General features: G+C 45.1%; 1 protein-coding gene across 3 annotated transcripts in view; it reads right to left on the bottom strand.

The window, feature by feature from the left end:
• The window catches only part of DPYSL5 (dihydropyrimidinase like 5), a 102,791-nt gene that overhangs the window by 39,315 nt on the left and 38,726 nt on the right, over positions 1-24,750 (bottom strand). For all 3 annotated transcript variants that reach the window (XM_007971191.3, XM_007971193.3, XM_007971192.3), the window contains exon 2: positions 12,132-12,396. In XM_007971191.3, the coding sequence (XP_007969382.1) occupies positions 12,132-12,392 (261 nt within the window). In that variant the 5' untranslated portion in view covers positions 12,393-12,396. The remainder of the gene's footprint in view (positions 1-12,131; positions 12,397-24,750) is intronic.

Here is a 24,750-nt window from a genome sequence, read left to right as displayed (position 1 = left end):
ATAAAAGCCTATGTCCAGACAAATATTGTATATGAATGTTCACAGTAGCTTTATCTGTAACAGTCAAAAACTTAATACTACTGAGGGAAAGAAGCCAGACCAAAAAAGGAATGCATATTGCATTATTCCATTTATATAGAAATAGTAGAAAATGCAAACTATAGTGACATAAAACAATGGTAACCTGGGGTGACAGTTGGGAGAAAATTACAGGAACACAAAGAAACTTTCAGGAATGATGAATATGTTTATTATACTGTGATGGCTTCATGATGTATGTATATGTCAAAATGTATCAAACTGTGTACTTTAAAATGTGCAGCTTATCAAACATTAGTTATACCTTTTTTTTTTTTTTTTAAAAAGGTGGCTTCCCAGATTACCTAATCATGTTCTCCTTCTTTCTATACATACTCTTCCCAAGAGTAGAGTTCACTAACATTTACCAATTTTTTTTTCTGTTTTTAGACAGAGTCTTGCTCTGTCACTGGAGTGCAGTGGCATGATCATAGCTCACTGCAGCCTCAAACTCCTGAGCTCAAGTGACCTCAAACTCCTCCTGCCTCAGCCTCCCTAGTAGCTAGGACTACAGGTACACACCATCATGCTTGGCTAATTTTTGTATTTTTTGTAGAGATGGGGTTTTACTATGTTGCCCAGGCTGATCTTAAACTCCTGGCCTCAAGTGATCCTCTTGCCTTGGCCTCCCAAAGCTTTGGGATTACAGGCGTGAGCCACCAAGCCACTGAGCCCCGCCTTGTTTAATTTTATTTTAAAATATTAATTGAGAATACTGTGGATTGTTTAAGTCTAAACACGAAAATTATTTATGAATTAGGGGTAGTATTTATTAATCTCTAATAGTACTTCCAGCTCTCAAACTGTGTGTGTGAGAGCAAGTGTGAGCGTGAGATGGTGTGTGTGATATGTGTGCAGCATGAGTGAGAAACAATTGTCAGTGAGAACGTTCTTACAATAGTTGGCCCACAGTTGTATATTTATTTAGTCACTAATTAAAGATCCTTACAGGGCTTCAGTTTTAGTCAACAAGAAACAAAAAAGCATCAGAAGGAGAGAAAAATGTGGCTGGCTGCAGTGATAACACAAGGGAACAATGAGGCTGAAACTACCCAGGGGAGAGGATCCAACACCTACACACATTTCTACCTGTAAATGAACCAAGATATGTCCCGTATTTTCTTTCTTTCTTTTTTTTTTTTTTGAGACGGAGTCTTACTGTCACCCAGGCTGGAGTGCAGCGGTGCGATCTCAGCTCACTGCAAGCTCTGCCTCCCAGGTTCATGCCATTCTCCTGCCTCAGCCTCCCGAGTAGCTGGGACTACAGGCGCCCACCACCATGCCTGGCTAATTTTTTGTATTTTTAGTAGAGATGGGGTTTCACCGTGTTAGCCATGATGGTCTCGATCTCCCGACCTCGTAATCTGCCCGCCTTGGCCTCCGAAAGTGCTGGGATTACAGGCATGAGCCACCACGCCCGGCTGCTATGTCCCTTATTTTCAACACAGGAATATGGCAACTTCAAAGGTAACCTCTGTGAGGTTTGGGAGAACAGATATTTCCAATTAAGAAAAGGCCATATTCAAATATTTCTTGAAATATTAAAAAAGATACGAGCTTAATTTAAGAAAAGTAAAAGAGGAAGAAGGGAGAAAAATGTCATTCATGTGTAATATGTATCATTGAAGTGCACATACAGTATATATTTTTCTTCTTCCTTTTTTCCTTTTATAAATTCCAGTGGGTGAGAGCATAAAGCAAAGCTTCTTGTACTAAGCATGAAAGATTTCCAAGACACTTGGCCTCAATCACAGAGGGTGTATTTATTTTATTCTGAATCAAAGGTTTTAAAAATGCAATAATCTGCATTGATAAATTCTTTGCAAACACTATTCTAGAAGTTTAGGACCTGCTTGGTCACCATAGGAGGTTTTTTTCAATGCTAGAGATACAAATTTATAAGAAACGATAGATCTCCTCATTCACATCAGTTCTAAGAAGGATCAACCTGGCCTACATTTTGGCCTACCAATTAATGTACACGTAGAATGAAAGTTGCCAGCAAGGTTTTGAAAGTAGCTGGTTTGAAGCAGGACATCTTTAAATAGCTCCTGATGCCTGCAGAGTTTATTACTGGCTATTTCTGCCTTTAAGAGAAAGAGAGAAGAGAGAAAATTATCTAGAATTTATCACTATTACTATCGGACTCCATTCAAACTCTAAAATACACACAGAAATTCTAATAGTAGGAACGAAATCCAGTTCCTTTACTTCCTATTTGATGCTTAACTGTTTAATATGTATGCTTATGAGGAAACTACAGTACAAATGGAGTTTTAAGGGGTCTGACTTTGATCAACATGATCTATTTATTTATTTAACCAACAGTCACATAATGCTTAATAAGCACCAAGTATTCTTTTTAAGTTCTTTACAAATAATAGCTCAACTAGCACTTATAGAGAACCATTATAATCTCCATTTTCCATGTATGAAAATGAAGGAAAAGACAGATTAACTTGCCCACATTACGTAGCAAGTGAATATGGAACAGAAATCCATACTCCAGCATTCATAGCCCCAGTCTGTGCTGATAACTCCCACTCCATGATGACGTCCATTTCTTGGATGTCGACTACACCATTAGGGCTATCTGGGTTCTGTGGTGAGTCACAAGTTAAATCGTGGTCTCTGCTCCTCAAAGGGTCTTCAATCTTGTTGAGAAACAAACTTAATATGGGAAACAATTTGAAAGCCCCAGGATGACAAGTTATTTCAGCTGGGGAGAAGAAAGTGACATCCTGGAGCTGGGTTAGCTGGAGAAGGAGTGAGACGAGAGGGTGTTTGTCTTGAAGGAGGGGCTCTGTGCAGGGGTGGAGAGAGCCAGCAACAGGCAGCATAGGATGTACATGGAGGGCGTCTTCCTGATGGATGGGTGCGTGTGGGGAGCAGCTGGCCATGAGGGATGGATGGGAGGGCAAGGTCAGATCGGGGGTTGCCCAGGGGGAAGATCCATACATCCAAACTTGATGTCTTAGACAACAGGGAGCCATTGCAGGGACACCGCATCAGGCATAGAGAGAGCTGTGAGGCGAAGAGGGGCTAAGGTGATTTTTGATTTAAAAAATGTAAATGTGGGCTGGGCGCAGTGGCTCACGCCTGTAATCCCAGCCCTTTGAGAGGCTGAGGCTGGTGGATCACCTGAGATCAGGAGTTTGAGACCAGCCGGACCAACATGCAGAAACCCTATCTCTACTAAAAATACAAAAATTAACCAGGCATGGTGGCAGGCGCCTGTATTCCCAGTTACTTGGGAGGCTGACACAGGGGAGTTGCTTGAACCCAGGAGGCGGTGGTTGTAGTGAGCTGAGATCGCACCACTACACTCCAGCCTGGGTGACAGAGCAAGACTCCATCTCAAAAAAATAGAATAAAATAAAATAAAATAAATAAATAAATAAATAAATAAATAAATAAAAATGTAAATGTGGAGTCTTAAAAAGGTTTAAGTAGGCCGAGCATGATGGCTGATGCCTGTAATCCTAACACTTTGGAAGGCTGAGGCAGGAGGATCACTTGAAGCCAAGAATTCAAGACCAGCCTGGGCAACGTAGCCAGATCCGGTCTCTACAAAAAATAAAAATAAAAAATTTAGCTGGGCACGGTGGCATGTGCCTGCAGTCCCAGCTACTCAAGAGGCTGAGGTGGGAGGATGGCGTGAGCCCAGGTGGTTGACTCTGCAGTGAGATATGATCATGCCACTACACTCCAGCCTGGGCGACAGGGCCAGACTCTATCTCTAAAATAAATAAATAATAAATAAATTATGATTTAAGTAGTTTAAGCAAGATAGTTGGAGTGGAGATGTACTAGGGCAAAATGTCTATAGGATAGCCATGTTTTTGCATGTGACTCCCTGGGGTAGGCAGAATTCTAAGATGACTTCCAGTGACCTACATCCCTGTATGACTGCCTCTCACTGAGTGTGGCAAGGATCTTGTGAATAAGATGGGAAAACATACTCATGATTAGGTTATATTCCATGGCACAGCTGACTTTGAAAGAAAGGAGATTATCCTCAGTGGGTCTGGACTAATCAGGTGAGCTCATAAAAGGTATGGTTTGGCTGGGCAAGGTGGCTCACGCCTGTAATTCCAGCCCTTTGGGAGGCCGTGGTGGGCGGATCACAAGGTCAAGAGATAGAGACCATTCTGGCCAACACAGTGAAATCTCGTCTCTACTAAAAATACAAAAATTAGCTGGGCATGGAGGCGGGTGCCTGTAGTTCCAGCTACTTGGGAGGCTGATGCAGGAGAATCACTTGAACCCGCGAGGTGGAGGTTGCAGTGAGCTGAGATTGCGCCACTGCAGTCTAGCCTAGTGACAGAGCGAGACTCTGTCTCAAAACAAACAAACAAACAAAAAAAGGTATGGATTCCCGCCTGGTCGCCTGGTGAAAGAGATTCTAGTCAGAGATTTGAAACAGGAGAGGGACCTGAGGTGAATATGTTGCTGGCTTTGAAGATGAAAGGGGCAGTTGGCAAGGGGTGCTGGCAGCCTCCAGGCGCTGAGATCCACTTGCAGGCTGAAAGCTAGCAAGGAAACAGGGACCTCAGTCCTTGAACTCCAAGAAATGGAATTCTGCCACAACTACACGAGCTTGGCAGAGAACCCTGGAGTCCAGATAAGAATGCAGCTCACTGACACCTGGATGGCAGCTTGAGAGGCTCTGAGCTGAAGATTTAGTCATGCCATGCCCAGATTTCTACTTTCAGAACTGTGAGTTAATAAATGGGTGTTTTAAGTTGCTGAATTTGAGGCAATTAGTTACACAGCAGAAAACTAATATACCCTCTACAAGCAGACTAGGTACTGATGGAAGGGGTAGAGGGATGTCCTCCAGGTGGCAGGGGAGGGGAAATCACTTCATGAAGCCTTCACAGGGCTCTTTACAGCCTGTGGGTGAGTCACAGAAGAAAGTGGAGAGAGGAGCCCAGCTATGCTAATCTCAACCCCCACAGTTAGGCCGGACAGGCAGTGGGGCAGCAGGAAGAATGGGCATGGAAAACGAGCTGGGAGGTGAGGGCCGATTCCCAGAGAAGGCCTGCCAGGGTGCCTGCTAGCCAAGCCCAGGGACACAGGTAGCATGGGCACTTGGTGCCCAGTGGAGCAATTTCATCGTGAAGCCAAAGTGGGTGGATCTTTTCTCAAGGAACTGAAAGAAAAGAGCCTGGGGTGGAAGCAGGTAGTCCCAGTCTGGGGGCTAACATTTATTTCATGTGTATATTCTGCATCAGGCGCTTCGTGAAGCATTTGTTATGCATCATCTCATCTAATCCTTACAACCACCTTTTATACATAGTAAAAACTATTCAGCTCTAAGGCACTGACGTCAGTTATTCCTGCAGGGAGGAGCGGCATTTCATAAAGCTACTGTCTTGGGCAGGCAGAGAGCTCATTCAACTGCCTGCCTGATGAGTGTCTCTTCTCAGATACCCTCATCTGGTCCAGGGAAATTTGGGGCCACAGAGTAGCAAGAGACATTTTGCATGCAGCCACAGGCTGAAAGGGGTTCAGTCCTGAGGTCTCAGGAGGCCCCAAATGGGGTGGTGAAAAGGCTGAGAAACCTGACTTCTGGTCCAACTGGCCCTGGGATGTGGGTTACTCATGCATCCTCAAACTTCTGTTTTTGTTTTTGTTTTGAGACAGGGTCTCACTCTGTCACCCAGGCTGGAGTGCAGTGGTACAATCACAGCTCACTGCAGCCTCAACTTTCCTGGGCTCAGGTGATCCTCCCCACTCAGCCTACTAAGTAGCTGGGACTACAAGCGCACACTACCACGCCTGGCTGATTCTCTATTTTTTGTCGAAATAGTGTTTTGTCATGTTGCCCAGGCTGCTCTCAAACTCCTGGGCTCAAGCGATCTTCCCCACTTGGCCTCCCAAAGTGCTGGGATTATAGGCATGAGCCACAGCGCCTGGCAGGTTCATGCATCCTCTCTAGGTCTCCTATCAATGGGTGGGTGGGACTAGATGATTTCTAAGGTGCCATCCAACTTCTTGCAGGGATGGAGAGATAAGTACACTTGAGAACATAAATTAATAAGCAAGACCATAGGAGTCTGGATCCCCATGAGCAGGAAGTGTCATTGCAGAGCTTAAAGACGGGAAAAAAATTTTGGCCAGAATTTAACAGAAATAGAATACTGGAGTTAAAGAAAAAGAAGAAAGGAAGTGAGCCACATTTATAGGCTTCATTCCACGAGAGCACATTTTGAAGACAAAAGTAGCAAAAGCAACCTGCCAAGCAGACAAATGGGATCCTTGGTAAGGAAGCTGGCAGGGCTGGGCACCAAAGGGAATTCATTTATGTCCTAGCGGGGCATACCTCAGGGCCCTACCAGATGGGGTCCAGTCCTCTGCAGTGGGAGGGCAGGAAGGGGCAGGATCCTCCATGGGGGTGAGGGGTGGCAGGCCACCCTAGCCTGCGCTACCGGCAGTCCTCTAGGCCGATCCCATGCTGCACAAGCACTCTTGATTAGGATTTGGCTTCCCCCACAGGTTGACGGTAAGATTCCCCGATGCTAATTTTGTGTTGGTGGGAAGCTGTCTTTGGGACCAGAGAGCCTCTGGCACAGACAAGAGCAAGTCTCTGGACCCTCACGGAAGAGGGCCAGCCCCAAGTGGACTTCTGTTTGATGGCATCTCTGTCACTGCCAACTTCTCTCTCACTGATGATTGCCATAGGTACAGACAGGAGGGCAGGACACCGGGTTAGGGAACTTAACAAGCACAGAAGCTCTGGGCCCCGGGCTGGGGTTTGGGAGCCCAACTAGGAGGCATTGCAATGTGAATAGAAAGAGAGAAGCAAATAAGGACCAGCAAGGTCAAAACTAGACAGGCCCAAGCTTCCCCAAGGCAGACCCAGGGGATTCGGATGTCAGCCCTGGCTCACAAGGTGGGTGAGGGTTGGAGGGGCAACAGGAGTACAGCCTGTGCCACTCAACCCCCCCGCCCCGCCAAAGTTCCTCAGCATTACCAGGGATGATGGGCAGAACACAGACCTGGAGTTAATTGGGCTGGGCTGGGGACTGGACACTGGATCTTTCAAAAATTCCCCAAGTGGTTCTGTTCCAGGAGAGGGGTCCTTATCCAGACCCCAAGAGAGGGTTTTTGGATTTCGTGCAAGAAAGAATTTAGGGCCAGTTTACAGTACAAAGCAAAAGCAAGTTTATCAAGAAAATAGAGGAATATTTGGGAGGCCAAAGCGGGTGGATCACAGGTCAGGAGTTTGAGACCAGTCTGGTCAACAGAGTGAAATCCCTTCTCTACTAAAAATACAAAAAATTAGCCAGGTGTGGTGGTGTGCACCTGTAATCTCAGCTACTCGGAAGGCTGAGGCATGAGAATCGTGTGAACCCAGGAGACGGAGGTTGCAGTGAGCCGAGATCTTGCCATTGCTCTCCAGCCTGGGTGACAGTGTGAGACTGTCTCAAAAAAAAAAAAAAAAAAAAAGAAAGTAAATAAAAGAATGGCTACTCCATAGACAGAGAAGCTCCAGGGCTGCTGGTTGCCCATTTTTATGGTCATTTCTTGATGATATGCTAAACAAGGGGTGGATTATTCGCGCCTCCCTTTTTTAGACCATCTAAGGTAACTTCCTGATGTTGCCATGGCATTTGTTAACTGTCATGGCACTGGTGGGAGTGTAGCAGTGAGGACGACAAGAGGTCACTTCTTGTGGCCTTCTTGGTTTGGGTGGGATGTGGCAGCTTCTTTACTGCAACCTATTTTATCAGCAAGGTCTTTACGACCTGTATCTTGTGACTTAGAATGCCTTAACCATCTGGGAATGCAGCCCAATAGGTCTTAGCCTCATTTTACCCAGCCCCTGTTTAAGATGGAGCTGCTCTGACAGTTCTGATGTAATTTGCTTCGAAAGGGTGAAAATCACTGGCCTACACAGCGGTTCTTTTTTTTTTTTTTTTTTTTTTTTTTTTTTGAGACGGAGTCTCGCTCTGTCGCCCAGGCTGGAGTGCAGTGGCGCAATCTCGGCTCACTGCAAGCTCCGCCTCCCGGGTTCACGCCATTCTCCTGCCTCAGCCTCCCGAGTAGCTGGGACTACAGGCGCCCGCCACTGCGCCCGGCTAATTTTTTTTTCTATTTTTTAGTAGAGACGGGGTTTCACCATGGTCTCGATCTCCTGACCTTGTGATCCGCCCGCCTCGGCCTCCCAAAGTGCTGGGATTACAGGCCACAGCGGTTCTTAAAATATTTTTGTGGGGAGAGGAAGGCAGAAAAGGTACATAGGAAGCTTGTTCAGTTGCACGTGTCTGTCCTCTCTATCAATATCTTAGTGAGGGGCTGGTACCTATATTTATTTTTATTTTGCCACATACCTGGTTTGCTTGTGAATGACTGTAGTTTTAAAAATCTGATTCTGATATTTTCACCTGATCCTGGAGAGCCATTGGTGGGTGGAGCTCAAGAGCCTGTAAGAACATTCTTTACTCTGTAATACTAGATACGTATGAAAGAGACTAAATGCAACATCTACTTAAGCAGAATAATAATACGAGAACCCGCAACCAGACTAAAATTCTGGCCCTTCTGAACGCAGTTGGTGTCACTGGCTCTCCCTCTTCACTCCCTCTTCCCCTGTCACCTCACAGAGATAACCTCCTTTTTGGAATGAGGTCTGTATTGTTAGCCAGCAGGTGGTCCTGGCACCATCCGGAAACCCTAGTTCTGGGCCTGGGGAGGGCGGGGCCTGCAGGTGGTAGGGTGCTGGGGAGATGCTGCCTGGGGCAGGGAGGAGGGTCAAGTGACCAGGCTGTGAGTAGGGGAGCCAGGCAGAGCCTGCCACAGCCTCTTTCAGAGGCTGGGGCCAGCGAGGCGTGGGCTAAAGAAGTACTGGAGAGAAATCCCTGGAGACCAAGTACAATGGAGGTCCAGATGTTCTCGGAAAGGCCAGGCTTTCAACTGTTTTGTTTTCCTAGTCCCGGCTGCTGCTGCTGCCAAATCAACAAGCAGACGCTAGCTGGGGTGGGGCGGGGCGGGGGTGGGGTGTTGTTTGCAGGGTTCAGGGCCCCGCGATCTGTCTGACAAGAACAAAAAGATGCAACTTGATCTCTCCTTCTTTCTTGGCTAATCGTTCGGGTGAGATTTTCCTTGGGATTACTGTTCTATTATAAACCCAGATGCTTAAAGTGAATCAACCTTTCTTAGAGCATGCTAAGTAGGTCAGCGGCCGTCCATCAGGGTGCACAGCCTCTGCACGGGTGCCACAGGCGGTGTGAATAATTAAATCCACCCGTCCCCATCAGCGTTTCAGTAGGAGAGCATTTTCTCTCCCCGGGAGATTTTCAGGAACAGGAGAAACTGGGAAGCCACACCATTCGGCTGCAGGAGCCACAACGTAAAGGGGAAATCCTGGTGTGGAGTGGAGGGGTTGCGGCAGGAATTTCAGGACTCTGGGCAGGATCTACTAATGGAGTCCAGGCAGAACAAGGCCACCACACAAAGGCTTAATGTGAGGGCTGGGGCACAAGGACAATTACGATCTTGCTTGGCGCACGGATATAACGAAGTGTCAGTTTAAGGGACACCAGCTGCCAGGGTGGCTTGGGGTCTGTGGTCTCTTAAATTCCCTACAACTAGGGCCTGACATGGACTGGGGCTCCTGAGGCAGCCTAAACCTGCAGAAATGGGAGATCTGGGGCCTTTCATCACCAGGGGCCTTTAGATGTTTTTTGGAGGCAGCTACTTGCGTGAATGAGAAGCAGAAAAGATCAAGAGTTACCCACCACCTTGCATAAAGACATGTGTGCAGAGCTCTTCATCAGCTGTAAAGAGCTGATGGCTCTCAGGGGAAAACCAGTCACTCTTGGCTAATGAGGCCCTAGCAGATGACAATGTGGAAAATGAAACAAAGGAGGCGAGTCTGCCCTCCGCGAGGCTGGTAGACAGCATAGTGACAGCGTGACATCTGATGCTGGCCTAAAGGACTCCTCAAAACAGGGACAGTAACTAGGAAGGTGCAGTTTTAGTGCAAGGCCTGAGCATACTACAGAATGGACCCCAGCATGGACTGGTGATGTCAATGTTAAATGCCTCTCTTACACTACTGCTGGGAGCATAAATTGTTACAACCAGTCTGGAAAACTATTTGGCATTACTTATTAAAGCTGAACATAAGTGCACCCTATGGGCCCTGCAATTCCATTCCTAGGAGTATGTGCCCAACAAAATGTGTACAGACATGTTTGCTGAAGATATGTACAAGAACATGTTCATAGTGACAATGTTTAACTTCAAACAAGCAATGACCTAAATGACCACTGACAGAGAGATAATTGCTATGTGCTGTATTACACAGTGGAATAGTATTAAGCAATGAAAATGAATGAATTTATTAATTTTTGAGCAAAAGAAGCCAATACGAAGGTACATACTGCTTCATTTCATCTACATAGACAAAACCAAGCTGTGATAAATATACCAAAACCACTGACTTACACACTTTAAATACATGAATTGTATGATATGTGAATTACATCTCGATTAAGCTGTTATTTTAAAAAGCCTATTAGAAGTCAGGATAGTGGTTATCCCTGGTGGAGACCTGTGACTGGAAGAGCTTCTGGGTGCTGGTAAAGTTTGGTGTCTTGACTTGGGAGCTGGTTACAAGTGCATTCAATGGTGGCAATTCTGTGTACTTACAATTTCTGCACTTCTCTGTATATATGCTATACTTCAGTGAAAATGACAACAATAACCACAGGCCTGGCCTGGCTTGGTGCATGAGGGTGGTGAGCTGGATATGCTCACTCAATTCAGAAAGGTCCCGACTGTCCTCACTGTCATCACCTGCAAGAGGATCCTGAGTTTAAGAGGATGGGGCTCCCCATTTCATAATCAAAATATCACTTGCAGGGCCTGGGGGAATTCTCAGAGGAGAAAGCAAGGAGGGTTGGCCTACTACCTCTCTTCCCTGGACTGGGCTAGAGCGAGCAGGTGTAGCCCTGATGCTAGAGGGTTAGGCCAGGGAGCATCCTTGTGTGGGCACAGCTGGGCAATGGCTACCGTGACTCATAGCCCAGCCTTCCCAGGGTCTGGTCTGCAGCCCCCGGATTGGGAAGGGGGCCTGTCCTCAAGGAGACCTTAAGGGCCATCTGCTTGAGGTGGGGGTAGTCCATCAAGCTGTGTCCCCAGGCCTGGCCTCTGCCTGTACACTTACAGGACAGCTACTCTAGTCCCAGGTCAGTCCAGCTTCTGGGAAAGCAGAGGAAAATGGCCAGACCTTGCCCTCAAGGAGCCCACAGTCTGATGTCCGGGGAGAGGCCAGCATGAGATAGAAAATCACAAGGAAGAGGGAGGACAGCAGTGACAGAGGTGTCTGGAACACACGGGAAGGGTGAAAAAAGCCCATTCATAACTCTTTTTGCAGAATGTAGTTTCCTCCTAATTTTTCTTCTAAATTTTTGTTTTTGGCATCCAGGAACTTACAGTAGCTCAGGTCCAGCTCAGTAACTGTTAAATATTGTCCATGGTAACTAACTCTGAAAAGAGAACCCAAAAACTCTGAAAAGAGAACCCACTACCAGTAATTTTCCAGTTATTTTAAAAAATAACAAGCAAGCTAGGAGAGGTAATAGAAGCTGTCTCATCATCTAGGAGAAGCAAATTTGTCTTTCAGTCTTTGGGAATTTAATTCAGTTTATAAACATAAAAAAGCCCATCAGACCAACCCACTCCCCTACGCAATAACAAACACCAGCTTATTCTCTTCTTCCTATAGGTTTGTATTACATGACATAAAAATATAAAAATAAAATCCGTTCTCAGCCTTGGGAGAACCCAAAGCCTTGGGTACTTGGGTAAATTATATGATTAGCAAAACAGGCCTAAATGCCTCCTTTTCTGTAATCATGGAAATCTGTGACATTAAGCTGGAAATCCCTATTGTAGTTGCCACAGTGGCCCTGACACACCCTTCTCCTGCCAGCAATATACTGGGAGCACCTGGCTCACCTGGGGCTAGTCTGGAGCAGCCCCAGAAGCAGAATAAAAAAGCCAAAGAGGAAACCACCTTTGACAAACAGGAGCATTACCTTGGTCCCATGGTAGAAGTCGTCCACGCACGTGGCATTCATGAAGGTCTGGTGGAAGTGGGTGCTGGTGTCGATGCCACCAGGGATCACCAGTTTCCCTGTGGCATCAATCACCTTGGCCCCGCCAGGGATCATGAGCTCGCGGCCCACCTGCTGGATGATGCCATTCTCGATGTAGACGTCAGCCTCGTGGGTGCAGTCATCATTCACCACCTTGCCTCCCTTGATGAGGATCCTCACGCTGGCTGAGTTGGCAAGCATGTTCCTACAAGAAGGTGAGCATGGTCAAGGTCAAAGTCCTTTCTCACTGTTTCCAGGGTCCCATCCCTCCTATCAGAGCCCAAACTCCATGGTCAGTGTAAGTGAACAGAGAAGAGGAGGAAGTTTCCCCTACAGCCAGCGGGAGTCACAAGCCTTCCACTGGCTTCCCAGAAGGACTTATTAGGAATCAGGACATGGTGGCAGTAAGGGAGAAGCTGAGGCCTACAGAAACATCATGTTTTACTTTCTCAAAATGCTATATGAGTTCCAAAGCATTTTCACATCTACTATCTCATTTTCTATGTCTCATATCTCATTTCTCATATCTCTACTATCCCCAAAACAACCCAAGGCATTTTACAGATGAGAAAGCTGAAATTGCTAAGGAATTTATGGTTATCAAGTAGCCAAGTCGAACCCACATGTCTTTTTTTGAGACGGAGTCTTGCTCCATCGCCCAGGCTGGAGTGCAGTGGCACGATCTCAGTTCACAGCAAGCTCCGCCTCCTGGGTTCACACCATTCTCCTGCCTCAGCCTCCCGAGTAGCTGGACTACAGGTGCTCGCCACCACGCCTGGCTAATTTTTGTTTTGTATTTTTAGTAGAGATGGGGTTTCACCGTGTTAGCCAGGATGGTTTTGATCTCCTGACCTCGTGATCTGCCCGCCTTGGCCTCCCAAAATGCTGGGATTACAGGCGTGAGCCACCGCGCCCGGACGCACATATCTTATACAACTAATGTCTCCCTTACACTGCACCGTATCCTGAAAACACCAGAGCCTCCGGGGGCGTGTCTCAGAGCTGAACTCTCCAAATTTCACATCCGTTTAATTCATGACATTCCTCAGATGGATTCTGCTTCCTTCATGCTCCTATTTTGGCTTCAAGAAGTCCACAACCAACACTGAGCTCCACAGCTAGTTAGTTGCACATTAAGCTCTCCTGAGTAGCTTTGGACAACTACGTATGCCCAAGCCTCACCCCCAGAGATTCAGATTTATTTGGGCCAGATTGGGTCCCCAGCATCAACAGTTTTCAAAAGCTGGAGAACTTTTTCAAACATTTAAAGAAGAATTAATACTGATCTCATCCAGAAAACAGAAGAGAAGGAAACCCTTCCCAATTCATTTTATGAAGCCAGTATTAGCCTTATACCAAAAACCAGACAAAGACACTACAAAAAGAAAACTACAGAGCAATATCTCTCGTGAATATAGATATAAAAAATTCTTGACAAAATATTTGCAAACAGAATTCAGCAACACATAAAAAGAATTAGACACCACACAAATGGGGTTTATTCAAAAAATGCAAGGTTGGTTCAGTATTTGAAAAAACAATCAATGTAATCCACCATCTTAATAAGCTAAGGAAGAAAAATCACAAAATTGTATCAACTGATGCAGAAAAAGCATTTGACAAAATTCAACACCCATTCATGATAAAAACTCTCAGAAAAGTAGGGAGAGAGGGTAGCTTCCTCAACTTGATAAAGAACACCTACCCCATCCTGGCTAACACGGTGAAACCCCGTCTCTACTAAAAAAAAATACAAAAAACTAGCCAGGTGAGGTGGCGGGCGCCTGTAGTCGCAGCTACTCGGGAAGCTGAGGCAGGAGAATGGTGTGAACCCGGGAGGCGGAGCTTGCAGTGAGCCCAGATCGCACCACTGCCCTCCAGCCTGGGTGACAGAGCAAGACTCTGTCTCAAAAAAAAAAAAAAAACAAAAAACAAACAAACAAACAAACAAAAAAAGAACACCTACCAAAAAAAACTATAGCTAGCATCAGACTTAATGGTGAAAGGCTACAATTCAGAGGTAAAGATGTCTACTTTTGCCATTGCTAGGCAACATAGGTTATTCTAGCCAGCACTATAAGGAAAGAAAAATGAAATAAAAGGCATATAGATTGAAAAGGAAATGGCCGGGCGTGGTGGCTCACGCCTGTAATCCCAGCACTTTGGGAGGCCAAGGCGGGCAGATCACGAGGTCAGGAGATCGAGACCATCCTGGCTAACACGGTGAAACCCTGTCTCTACTAAAAATACAAAAAATTAGCCAGGTGTGGTGGTGGGCACCTGTAGTCCCAGCTACTCGGGAGGCTGAGGTGGGAGAATGGCATGAACCCGGGAGGCGGAGCTTGCAGTGAGCCGAGACTGCGCCACTGCACTCCGCCTGGGTGACAGAGCGAGACTCCATCTGCAAAAAAAAAAAAAAAAAAGAAAAAAAGAAAAGGAAAAAACAAAACTGTCCCCAGTTGCAAATGACATGATGATCCACATAAAGAATTTCAAGGAATCTATCAAAAAAAAAAAAACCAAAAACAACTCCTAGAACAAATAAGCAAGGCCACAAGTTAAAAGATCAGTATACAAAAGGCTACTTTTTTCTGTGCACTAGCAATGAACACATGAATACTCAGAACAAGTGAAATAGGCATAAATCCAAGAAAATATGTATAGGCATAGATGACAAAAGCAAAGATAGACAAGTGGTATTGCATCAAACTAAAAAGTTTCTACACAGCAAAGGAAACAACAGAGTGAAGAGAAAACCTACAGAATGGGAGAAAATATTTGCAAACTATACATCTGACAAGAGGTTAATATCCAAAATAAATAAGGAATTGAAAGAGCCCAACAGCAAGAAAATGACTCAATTTAAAAATGGGCAAAGAACCTGAATAGACATTTCTCAGAAGACATACAAATGGCCAATAGATTTATCAAAAAGTGCTCAACATCACTAGTCATCAGAAAAGTACAAGTTAAAACCACAATGAGATTATCACCACACACCTGTTAGAATGACTATTATCAAAAAGATGAAAGATAACAAGTGTTGGCAAGGATGTGGAGAAAAGGGAACTCTTGTACACTGTTGGTGGGAATGTAAATTAGAACAGTCATTATGGAAAACAGTATAGAGATTCCTTAAAAACTTAAAAATAGAACTACCATATGATCCAGCAATCCCACTACTGGGTATATATCCAAGGGAAATGAAATCAGTATGTTGAAGGGATATCTACATTTTCTTGTTTGCTGCAGCATTATTCACAATAGCCAATATATGGAATCAACTCTAGCGTCCATCAATGGATGAATGGATGAAAAAGATGTATATATACACAATAGAATACTGCTCAGCTGTAAAAAAGGGGGAAGTCCTGTCATGTGTAACAACTTGGATAAATCTGGAGAATATTAGGTTAAAATAAGCTAAGCACAGAAAGACAAATACCACATGCTCTCACTCCTATGTGGAACCTAAAAAAGTTGATCCATAGAAACAGATAACAGAGGCTGGGTGTGGTGGCTCACGCCTGTAATCCCAGCACTTTGGGAGGCCAAGGCGGGTGGATCATGAGGTCAGGAGTTCAAGACCAGCCTGGCCAACATAGTGAAACCCTGTCTCTACTAAAAATACAAAACCCAGCCGGGTGTGGTGGTGGGTGCCTGTAATCCCAGCTACTTGGGAAGCTGAGGCAGAGAATTGCTTGAACCCAGGAGGTGGAGGTTGCAGTGAGCTGAGATCACGTCACTGCCATTCAGCCTGGGCGACAGAGCGAGACTCCATCTCAAAAAAAACACAAAAAACAAAAAAAAAGAAATAGAGAACAGAATGGTGGTTACCAGCGGCTGGAGTGGTTGGTATAAAGGGAAGTTGGGGAAATGTTGGTCAAAGGATACAAAATTTCAGTTAAATAAGTTCAAGAGATCAATTGTACAACATGGTGACTATAGTTAATAATAACATTGTATTCTTGAAAAAGACTTTGAGTGTGGCTATTGTGTTCTAACCTCTCATTATATGAGGTAATTCATCTGTAATTAACTGGATTTAGTCATTCCACAATGTGTATGTGCTTCAAAACATCATGTTGCACACAACAAATACATACAATTTTATCTGTCAATATAAAAAAAGAAAAAACACACATGGGACTTGTATGCTGAAAACTACAAAATGCCAATGAAAGAAATCAAAGACAATCTAAGTAAGTGGAGAGACATACCATGTTCATGGATTGGAAGACTCAACATAGCGTCAATTCTCCCCAAATTGACATAAGTGTTTAACGTGATTCCAGTTAAAATCTCAGCACAAATCTTTTGTATATTATTGTCAAAATGTATGTGGATTGGCAAAGGAACTGGGACAGCGAAAGCAACTTCTACAAAGAAGAATAAAGTCAGAGGAATCAGTCTACTTGATTCCAAGACATATTACATAGCTCTAGTAATCAAGACTGCGTGATCTTGACAACTGTGGTCAACTGATTTTTGACAAAGGTGCAAAAGCAATTCAGTGAAGGGAGGACAGTCTTTTCAACAAATGGTATTGGATATCCACAGGCCAAAAACCCAGCCTCAATTTAAACCTAAAATCTTATATATAAAAATTAACTCAAAATGGATCATGCATCAAGTAGCCACATTTGACATCACTGACTATTCCCTCCTCTGTAGAGCTCCCTTCCCTTAGCATTAAATGTAGCCATGCAGTGAAGTGGGGGCAAGGACCACAGAAGATCTTGACCTCTGCTTTGGAAATCAGTGAGTCTTTGACGAACTCTGATTGAAGGCAAGTTTGTGGAGACTGCATATACAGCTGTCAAGATCTCTGTGAGTAAAGCAAGCCTAGAAACGGCTCAAGAAGCATGGCTGAGAGAAAGTATCAATTTTAGGACCAATATTTTTCAGGGAGTGAAGAAGGAGCCAAGGGAGAGGTTAAAGATCTAAGAGATCAAGGAACTATTTATGATGTGAGCTCCCGAAGGAGGTAGCATAGAATAATGGTGACCATGATTAACAGAAGGCCTCAACAAAAGAGGCCCTCACTTGTCAATTTACATGGCTTGCTTGATTAGATCCCTCCAACAATCCTGCGGGGAAGGCATTATTATGCTTACCTCACCAAAGAGGAAAGAGATACAGAGAGGTTAAAGTCAAAGGCCTGTAGGAGGAGGTGATGTGCAGATGCAGAACAGACAGGCATATAAGCGAGTTTGCATTCTCTCTGCTCTGCAAAGCTGGGGGCTGATAGCTCGTGGGAGTGGTACAGAGTGAGTGGATTTGAGGAGAGTGTGGAGATGTGGGGGAGCCACTGCAGGGACCTGAGAAGTGAAATGGGGTGCACATAGGAAATGGGGCCAGTGCTGAGGGCAGCTCAGATAGCTGTGGTCATAGTGAGTTGCTTAAAATTCCATCCAGGGGGCACACTTTGGTTAATATCCAAAATAAATAAGGAATTATCTACAATATTAAGGATTTATATTTATAATATAAATTATAATTATATAATTATAAGTATATACACTTGTTATATTTATATTTATAATATAAATTCTAATAAGGATTTATAATAATAATAAGGATATGCAACTCTCTTGACCCTTAGGTATCTGAACAGAAAATATTTACATTTAGGTTTAGAAAATATAGGACAAACTCTGACCAGCAGGAAGGAGATTACGCCATTGCAGTGTGTCCTTGAGGTAAAATAAAACCCACTTTTATATGCAGTAAATTTCTCATTCTTCAGGGCCCAATTGTCCCCTCTTCTGAAAAAGTTTTCTCTGACTCTCTTTGTGCCTTCACTAGATCCATTGCCTTCATGGCACTAGATTCTGTCTCCACCTATGGAGCAGGGTCCTCAAAGGCAGTCCTACCAGTCATCTTTGTCTCTGCCCGCTCCTCATCCTCAGCATCCAGTGCAGAATACTTAAAACTGGTGAATAAACGAATAAATAGCCCCATCTACTTGTTGCACTCTAACACAATCAAAATGGTTTAAAGCAATGAGTAGTAGACCAATTCCATGTTTGTTTTCAGGGATATTTGGCAACTCTATGTCCAGGAGAAGGCTCAATTTTCCTAACACAGCTAACTACGGTGAATAGAACAAAGGAAGCAACATATTTTCTCTCATCCTCATCATTTAACTTTGTCTGCCACCAGAGAAGTTCTGGGAAGGCTGTGTCCCAGGATGAAAAGGCCTTGGGGATCTATTAAAGGAGTATCTCTTGTAAGGGGACATGTCAGATATTTGGAGATCACAGCCTGTTCTTCTGGACAGAGTTGGTTTATTTTTTGCCAAGTTGGCCAGGCTCGAGTGCATGGAATCTCAACAACGAACAAGAAAGCTCATATGGAGCCTTAACCACCAGGTTCTCCTGCCGTAAGGAAAGCATGGCCCTTGGGGGCTGCTGCCTGAGGGAGTGCTGGAAAACAAGGCAGGTGGCTGGGAGTGACAACTGTACTCCAGGAACATCTGCTCCCTGCAGGGTATCATTCTGACCTCTGGGGAGAAGAGGTCCTGCTCTCCTAGAGTGGAAGGCGCCAGAGCAGAGACAGTGGGGAGCCAACTGGAGAGACTAGGGAAGAGGGGACAGCCACAGCCACAAGCCTATTGTCTGGAGCTGGGGTGAAGCTGAACACATTTCAAGGGATCTTTTGTCCTAAAATCTAAAATCTGGTGTTTTAATTTCATATGCAATAATAAGAAAATGGGTTTGGTTCTTGGGTGGTGGACAGAGCCCCTCTGGCCAAAGGAAGCCCAGAAGTCTGAGATGCAGTCTCTCCCTCTCTCACTTATTACAAAGCCAAGCCCAAGTGTGACTAGGAAAGGAGAGATCCAGGTTCTCAGTTTGCTTTAAAAGAGGGAAATGGGCCAGGTGCGGTGGTTCACGCCTGTAATCCCAGCACTTTGGGAGGTCAAGGTAGGAGGATCGCTTGAGTCCAGGAGTTCGAGACAAGCCTGGGCAATAAGGTGAAATCCCGTTTCTACAAAAAATACAAAAATTAGCCAGGTGTGGTGGCACGTGCCTATAGTCCCAGCTACTGGGGGGTGGGTGGGAGGACCGCTTGAGTCCAGGAGGTTCAGGCTGCAGTGAGCTGAGATCACATCACTGCGTTCCAGCCTGGGTGACACAGCAAGACTGTCTCCAAAAAAAAAAAAAAAAGAAAGAAAGAAAAGAAGAGAGAAGTGATGGTGACACTAGAGTTTGCTGGAGGAAGAAACAAACCCAATCCTCCATGCACCTGTAGTCCCAGCTACTCAGGAGGCTGAGGCAGAATGGTGTGAACCCGGAAGGCGGAGCTTGCAGTGAGCCGAGATTGCACCACTGCACTCCAGCCTGGGCGACAGAGTGAGACTCCGTCTCAAAAAAAAAAAAAAAAAAAGAAGATATAATCCTCACCTTAAATTGTTTGTTTGCTCGTTGGTTTGTTTTTTAGTTTTCTACTTCATTGCCCAGGCTGAACTTGAACTCCTGGGCTCAAGCGATCCTCCGGCTTCAGCCTCTTGAGTAGCTGAGACTACAGATGCATGCCAGCATGTCTGGCTTAATCCTCGCCTTTTAAAGCAGCTTTAAGGTAAGAGGAAAACTAGGAATACTTATGCTGGAAAAATTGCTGCATAATCATTATGTTAATGTTGTAAATGACAAGATGGGTTTGCTTACATGTTCATAGCACATGCCTGGAGGTTGGAGAATCTGAAAGGGCAGGTGATAATAGCTTACTGAGAATTCTTGTCTGAGCTTTGATGCTAGAATCAAAAGTCAAGGACATCGTCTTCAGTAGAAATAAGAGCTCTCAGTAAATAAACACTCTGTGCCTGGCACTTTACCTGCATTCACACAGCAACCCCCACAAAGTGGGAACGAGGCAGGAAGTATTAGCCTCACTTTAAGAGGAATAAACAGAGGTTTTGAAAATAACAAGTAGCCCATTAAAGGTCACACAACTCCAGGGGGAGGGATGGGCTTCAGATTTAGGTCTATCTGACTTAAGGGAATAAACTCTGGGTAGAAGGTTTCCAGGTGAGTTTTATGTCCTTCATAGGTTTCTGTATTTTTCAAATTTTATATAATAAATTGGAGGAGGAACATATAATCTGAAAATATATGTTCAAAAGGCTTTTTTTTAGGCCAGGCTCGGTGGCTCATGCCTGTAATCCCAGCACTTTGGGAGGCTGAGGCCGGTGGATCACTTGAGGTCGGGAGTTCGAGACCAGCTTGGCCAACATGATAAAACTCCGTCTCTACTAAAATTATAAAAATTAGCTGGTCGTGGTGGTGCATGCCTGAGGTTCCAGCTACTCAGGAAACTGAGGCAGGAGAATCACTTGAACCCAGGAGGCAAAGGTTGCAGTGAGCCAAGTTCATGCCACTGCACTCCAACCTGGGCAATAGAGTGAGACTCCGTCTCAAAAAAAAAAAAAAAACTTATTTATTTATTAACTAAAAGGAAGCCAGAAGGAATCCACTGTGACCCTTCATGCAGACTCAGCTGGCTCAGTTCCTCCCTCTGCCATCCTTTTTGAAAGGAGATGGGTGAGGGAGGAGTAGATGGGGCTGACTACTCCCCTTCTCTAGAACCCTTGGGCTGCCACCACCTCTCGGCCTATTTATTTCCACTTCCTAGTTGGAAGTCTGTGGAGACTAATGAGGCTCTGAAGAGGTTTGACTCCCGTGCAGAATGCTGGGGAGCCCTGGAACCTCTCTGGCCCAGGAATCTCATTCATGCAGGCCTGGACTGGTCCTGGAAATCCAGGATAGACTGCACTCCTAGGACTACCATCTAGGAAACTCATTCTCAGAACTTAGAGGACCCTATTAATAATGCTAACTAATAATTACTAGATACCTACTATATACTGGGCCCTTCGCTAGGCCCATTGTGTACATCATCTGATTTGATCCTTACAATGCCCGGAGATAGGTACCATCATTGCCCCCATTTTTACCAAGAAGAACCTGAGCCTTAGAAAAGTTAAAGGAAAGTCCCCAAGGTCCCACAACTAGTTTGTAACAGAGGAGAGATTGAAAGCCAGACAGTTTGTCTCTAGAGTTATTATGGACTAGATGTATGTATCCCCTCTAATTCATATGCTGAAGTCTTAACCCCATTGTGGTTGTATTTGTATATGGGGCCTCTTAGAAAGTTTTAAGGGTTAAATGAGGTCATAGGGCAGGGCCCTGATCTGCTAGGATTAGTGTCCTGGTTAGGAGACACCAGAAAGCTTGCTTTCTCTCTTCAGGCACAGGAACAGAAGAAAGGCCGTGTGAGGACACAGTGAGAAGGCAGCTATTGACCAGCTATTGACCAGGGAGGAGAGATCTCACCACAACCTGACCCAGCTGCACCCTGATCTTGGACTTCCAGCCTCCAGAACTGTGAGAAAATAAATTTCTGTAGTTTAAGCCACCCAGTCTCTGGTATTTTGTTATGACAGCCTGAGCAGACTAATACAAGCATCTAGCCTTGGGCCATACAGAAGCGGGGGTGAGCTGGACCCCAGATCAGAAGCAGCTCAGTGGAGACACCGCAGTGTGAGTGATGGCCCAGCCTCCAGGTCCAATTGTGCCAAATTCCAGCTTTCCACATGGGTTGCTGTCAGAGCGGCCTGCAGGGCTTCAGCCTCGGGGTTCCCAAGGTCTTGGGACCTCTAGGCCCACACTGGCTTGTTTGGATAATATCGTAGCACAGTTGCCTAACACGTTCCCTACCCAGGGTGCTTTTGGAGAATATCTTTTTAAATTTTTAAAATCTTAAAAGTTTAGAACATTTATATGCACTAAAGTGTTCTGTAACTTCACTCCTTTCAACTGGAGACAACTCTGAAAAAAACCACAGGCCCTGCTCTTAAAAAACTCAGTCTACGGAGCAAAAGAGATGCAAATAATTGCTTTAATAAGTGACTGAAGTGTAAAGGGGGCACTTCTTGCCTAAAGACCTAAAAGTGAACTTGACAGATACTGGTGTAAACTGGGTATCTTTCCCCATGTTACAGAGACCAGAGCTGGAATGGGTAAGACAAGCCGCATGGTGATGGTAGGAAGCCTATTGCATCAGTATCCCCCCCACACATTCCTACCTTTCCAAGTAGCCTAAGTCCCCAAGATGCTAACCCCTTCCAATCCTGCCTCACTGTGGACTGTGGGCATTCATCATGCTGCTCACCTTCCCCAGTAACCTCATTAGCACCTTATTCTTACAGCTTTCCCTGCTAGTCTTTGCTGAACTCAACAAAGGGAGGACGTTGCTGGTCTGTCTCTGCAGCACGGGCTGTCTGTCTGTGCCCACGTGTATGAACATAGTGATGGAGTCAGTCAGAGGGTGGGTGAGTGGGGTGGATACTCTGGACCTCTCAGGAAAGTTCCCCCAGAAGGGAAGAGATTTGAGGGCAATTGTTGTGATGCAGGTCTTTTTTTTCCTCCTCTACACTATGCAGGCTCTTAAGCACCATAAAGGAACTCTCTTCCCTCTGCTCCAATTGAGGCAGCAAATCCAGGCAATATTCTTGTCAGAGGTTGTGGTCAGAAAGAAGTATAAGCTCTCCAGAAGGTCAGTATTAGTTTTACCAATTGATGATGCTTCAAGTCACCCAGTTTATTCCAAAACACAATAATTGTGTAGACAGAGTCAATTTCTGGCCCTCTGGTTCACTACATAACAATGAATGGAATGTTTGTGTCCCATTCATATGTTGAAGCCTAATCCCTGGTGTGATAGTATTTGGAGATGGGGCATTTGGGAGGCCTTTGTGAGCCCTCATGAATGGGATTAGCGTCCTTAGAAGAAGAGACAGCAGAGAGATAACTCTCTCTGACATGCGAGAGCATAGCAAGAAGGCATCCGTCTGTAAGCCAGGAAGAGAGCCCTCAACAGGAACCCTCAGATTCAACTTGATCTTGGACTTCCCAGCCTTCAGAACTGTGAGGAATAAATTTCTGTTGTTTAAACCACCCAGTCAATGGTAGTTTTGTTAAAGCAGCCCAAACTCAGACATCACACTAGACAGAAATGAGCAACATAAGTAACAACTGGACCTTAAAATAAATGTCACCTCCTTTAAAGACTTTTGGCTATATCCCATATGCCCATATGTTTCGCCAAAAACTTTGATCATCCAGTTATTTTATCTATGCAAACAACAGAATTCAAAAACACATGTCTGTCATCCCAGGCAGAATGGGAAAAATTCCAGACAGTTAAATGCCATTAGAAAGAATAAATCATGGCTGAGCATGGTGGCTCACACCTGTAATCCCAGCACTTTGGGAGGTCGAGGTGGGTGGATCACCTGAGGTCAGAAGTTCGAGACTAGCCTGGCCAACATAGCGAAACCCCCGTCTGTACTAAAAATACAAAAATTAGCCAGGCAAGGTGCTGCACACCTGTAGTCCCAGCTACTCGGGAGGCTGAGGTAGGAGAATCACTTGAACCTGGGAGGCAGACATTGCAGTGGGCCCAGATTGCGCCACTGCACTACAGCCTGAGTGACAGAGCAAGACTCCATCTCAATAAAAGAAAAATGAATAAATCAGAAGTATGGAATTCTAGAGATGCATAGACTATTAAGTTTGCCTCCAATTTTTGCTCCAGTCCCTGGACTTTGTCAACAGTGACCTTGAACTGAAGGGAACCAGCCCAGGACTAACGGGAAGGTGTCACACTGCAAGTATAGGGATCTTATGATTTTTACAATTTACTCAGGGAAGTAATGATGCCTTCCACAGCAAAATGGTGGCTATCTTTGGATATCCAGAATCCTAGATTTATCCAGTTATACACAGCTTGTCTCCTCCAGTTTTCTGATTCTGTGGCATTATGTTTCTGAACCGTTTATGGGTTTGCATTAAGGTGATATGCAAGCTGGGAACAGGGAACTTGGGGTGGAAGTGGGGTGGTGGGGAGGGGACAATACTGTAACTAGAGAGTGCAGTATTTCGTGAGAAAGCCTCTTCATGTTTAAAATAGTAACAATTATTGCTATCCAAGCACTGTCTTCTGGGAAAACAAAATCCTTTCTTCCATGCCCCCCATTTTTACTTCTGTGGAGTAGTTCCAATGCAGAACTGCACAGGAAGCATCTTGCTGAGTGGACAAAGTTAGGGCAGCTGCTGCTTCTTGATCGTGAAATGCACACACCCTACACTCCTAGAAGGTACACAGTTTTAGTCCTGCCAAAGAAATGCCAAGCTCAACACTGTGTTTTGGAATTGCCTGCTTCTGTCATCGCCTTCCCCAGCTCCCCTGGGCCTGCAGGGAGGTGTGAGACAAGGAGAGCTTGCACAGTCTGGTCCACATTGTTGCCCCTGCCAACAACTCAGCTGGAGGACTCTGGGGGCCTCTGGCACAGGCACTTGGGGCCAGGATGGTGCAAGGGGGACCCTTCCTGCATAAAGACCTTAAAGGGAACTTGGAAGGTATTTAAGACATGCATTTCCTCTTTTTAGAAAGCATTGGTTTAAGACTCTTTTGATAGTTTATTTCCTCTTTTGATAGAATCCACAGAAAAACGTATGATTTTACAGATTAACTGGTCACTGTGATATCAAAAACG

Source organism: Chlorocebus sabaeus, chromosome 14, assembly GCF_047675955.1.
Source record: "Chlorocebus sabaeus isolate Y175 chromosome 14, mChlSab1.0.hap1, whole genome shotgun sequence".
Lineage (NCBI taxonomy): Eukaryota > Metazoa > Chordata > Mammalia > Primates > Cercopithecidae > Chlorocebus > Chlorocebus sabaeus.
This window is presented reverse-complemented; position numbering and strand designations above follow the sequence as displayed.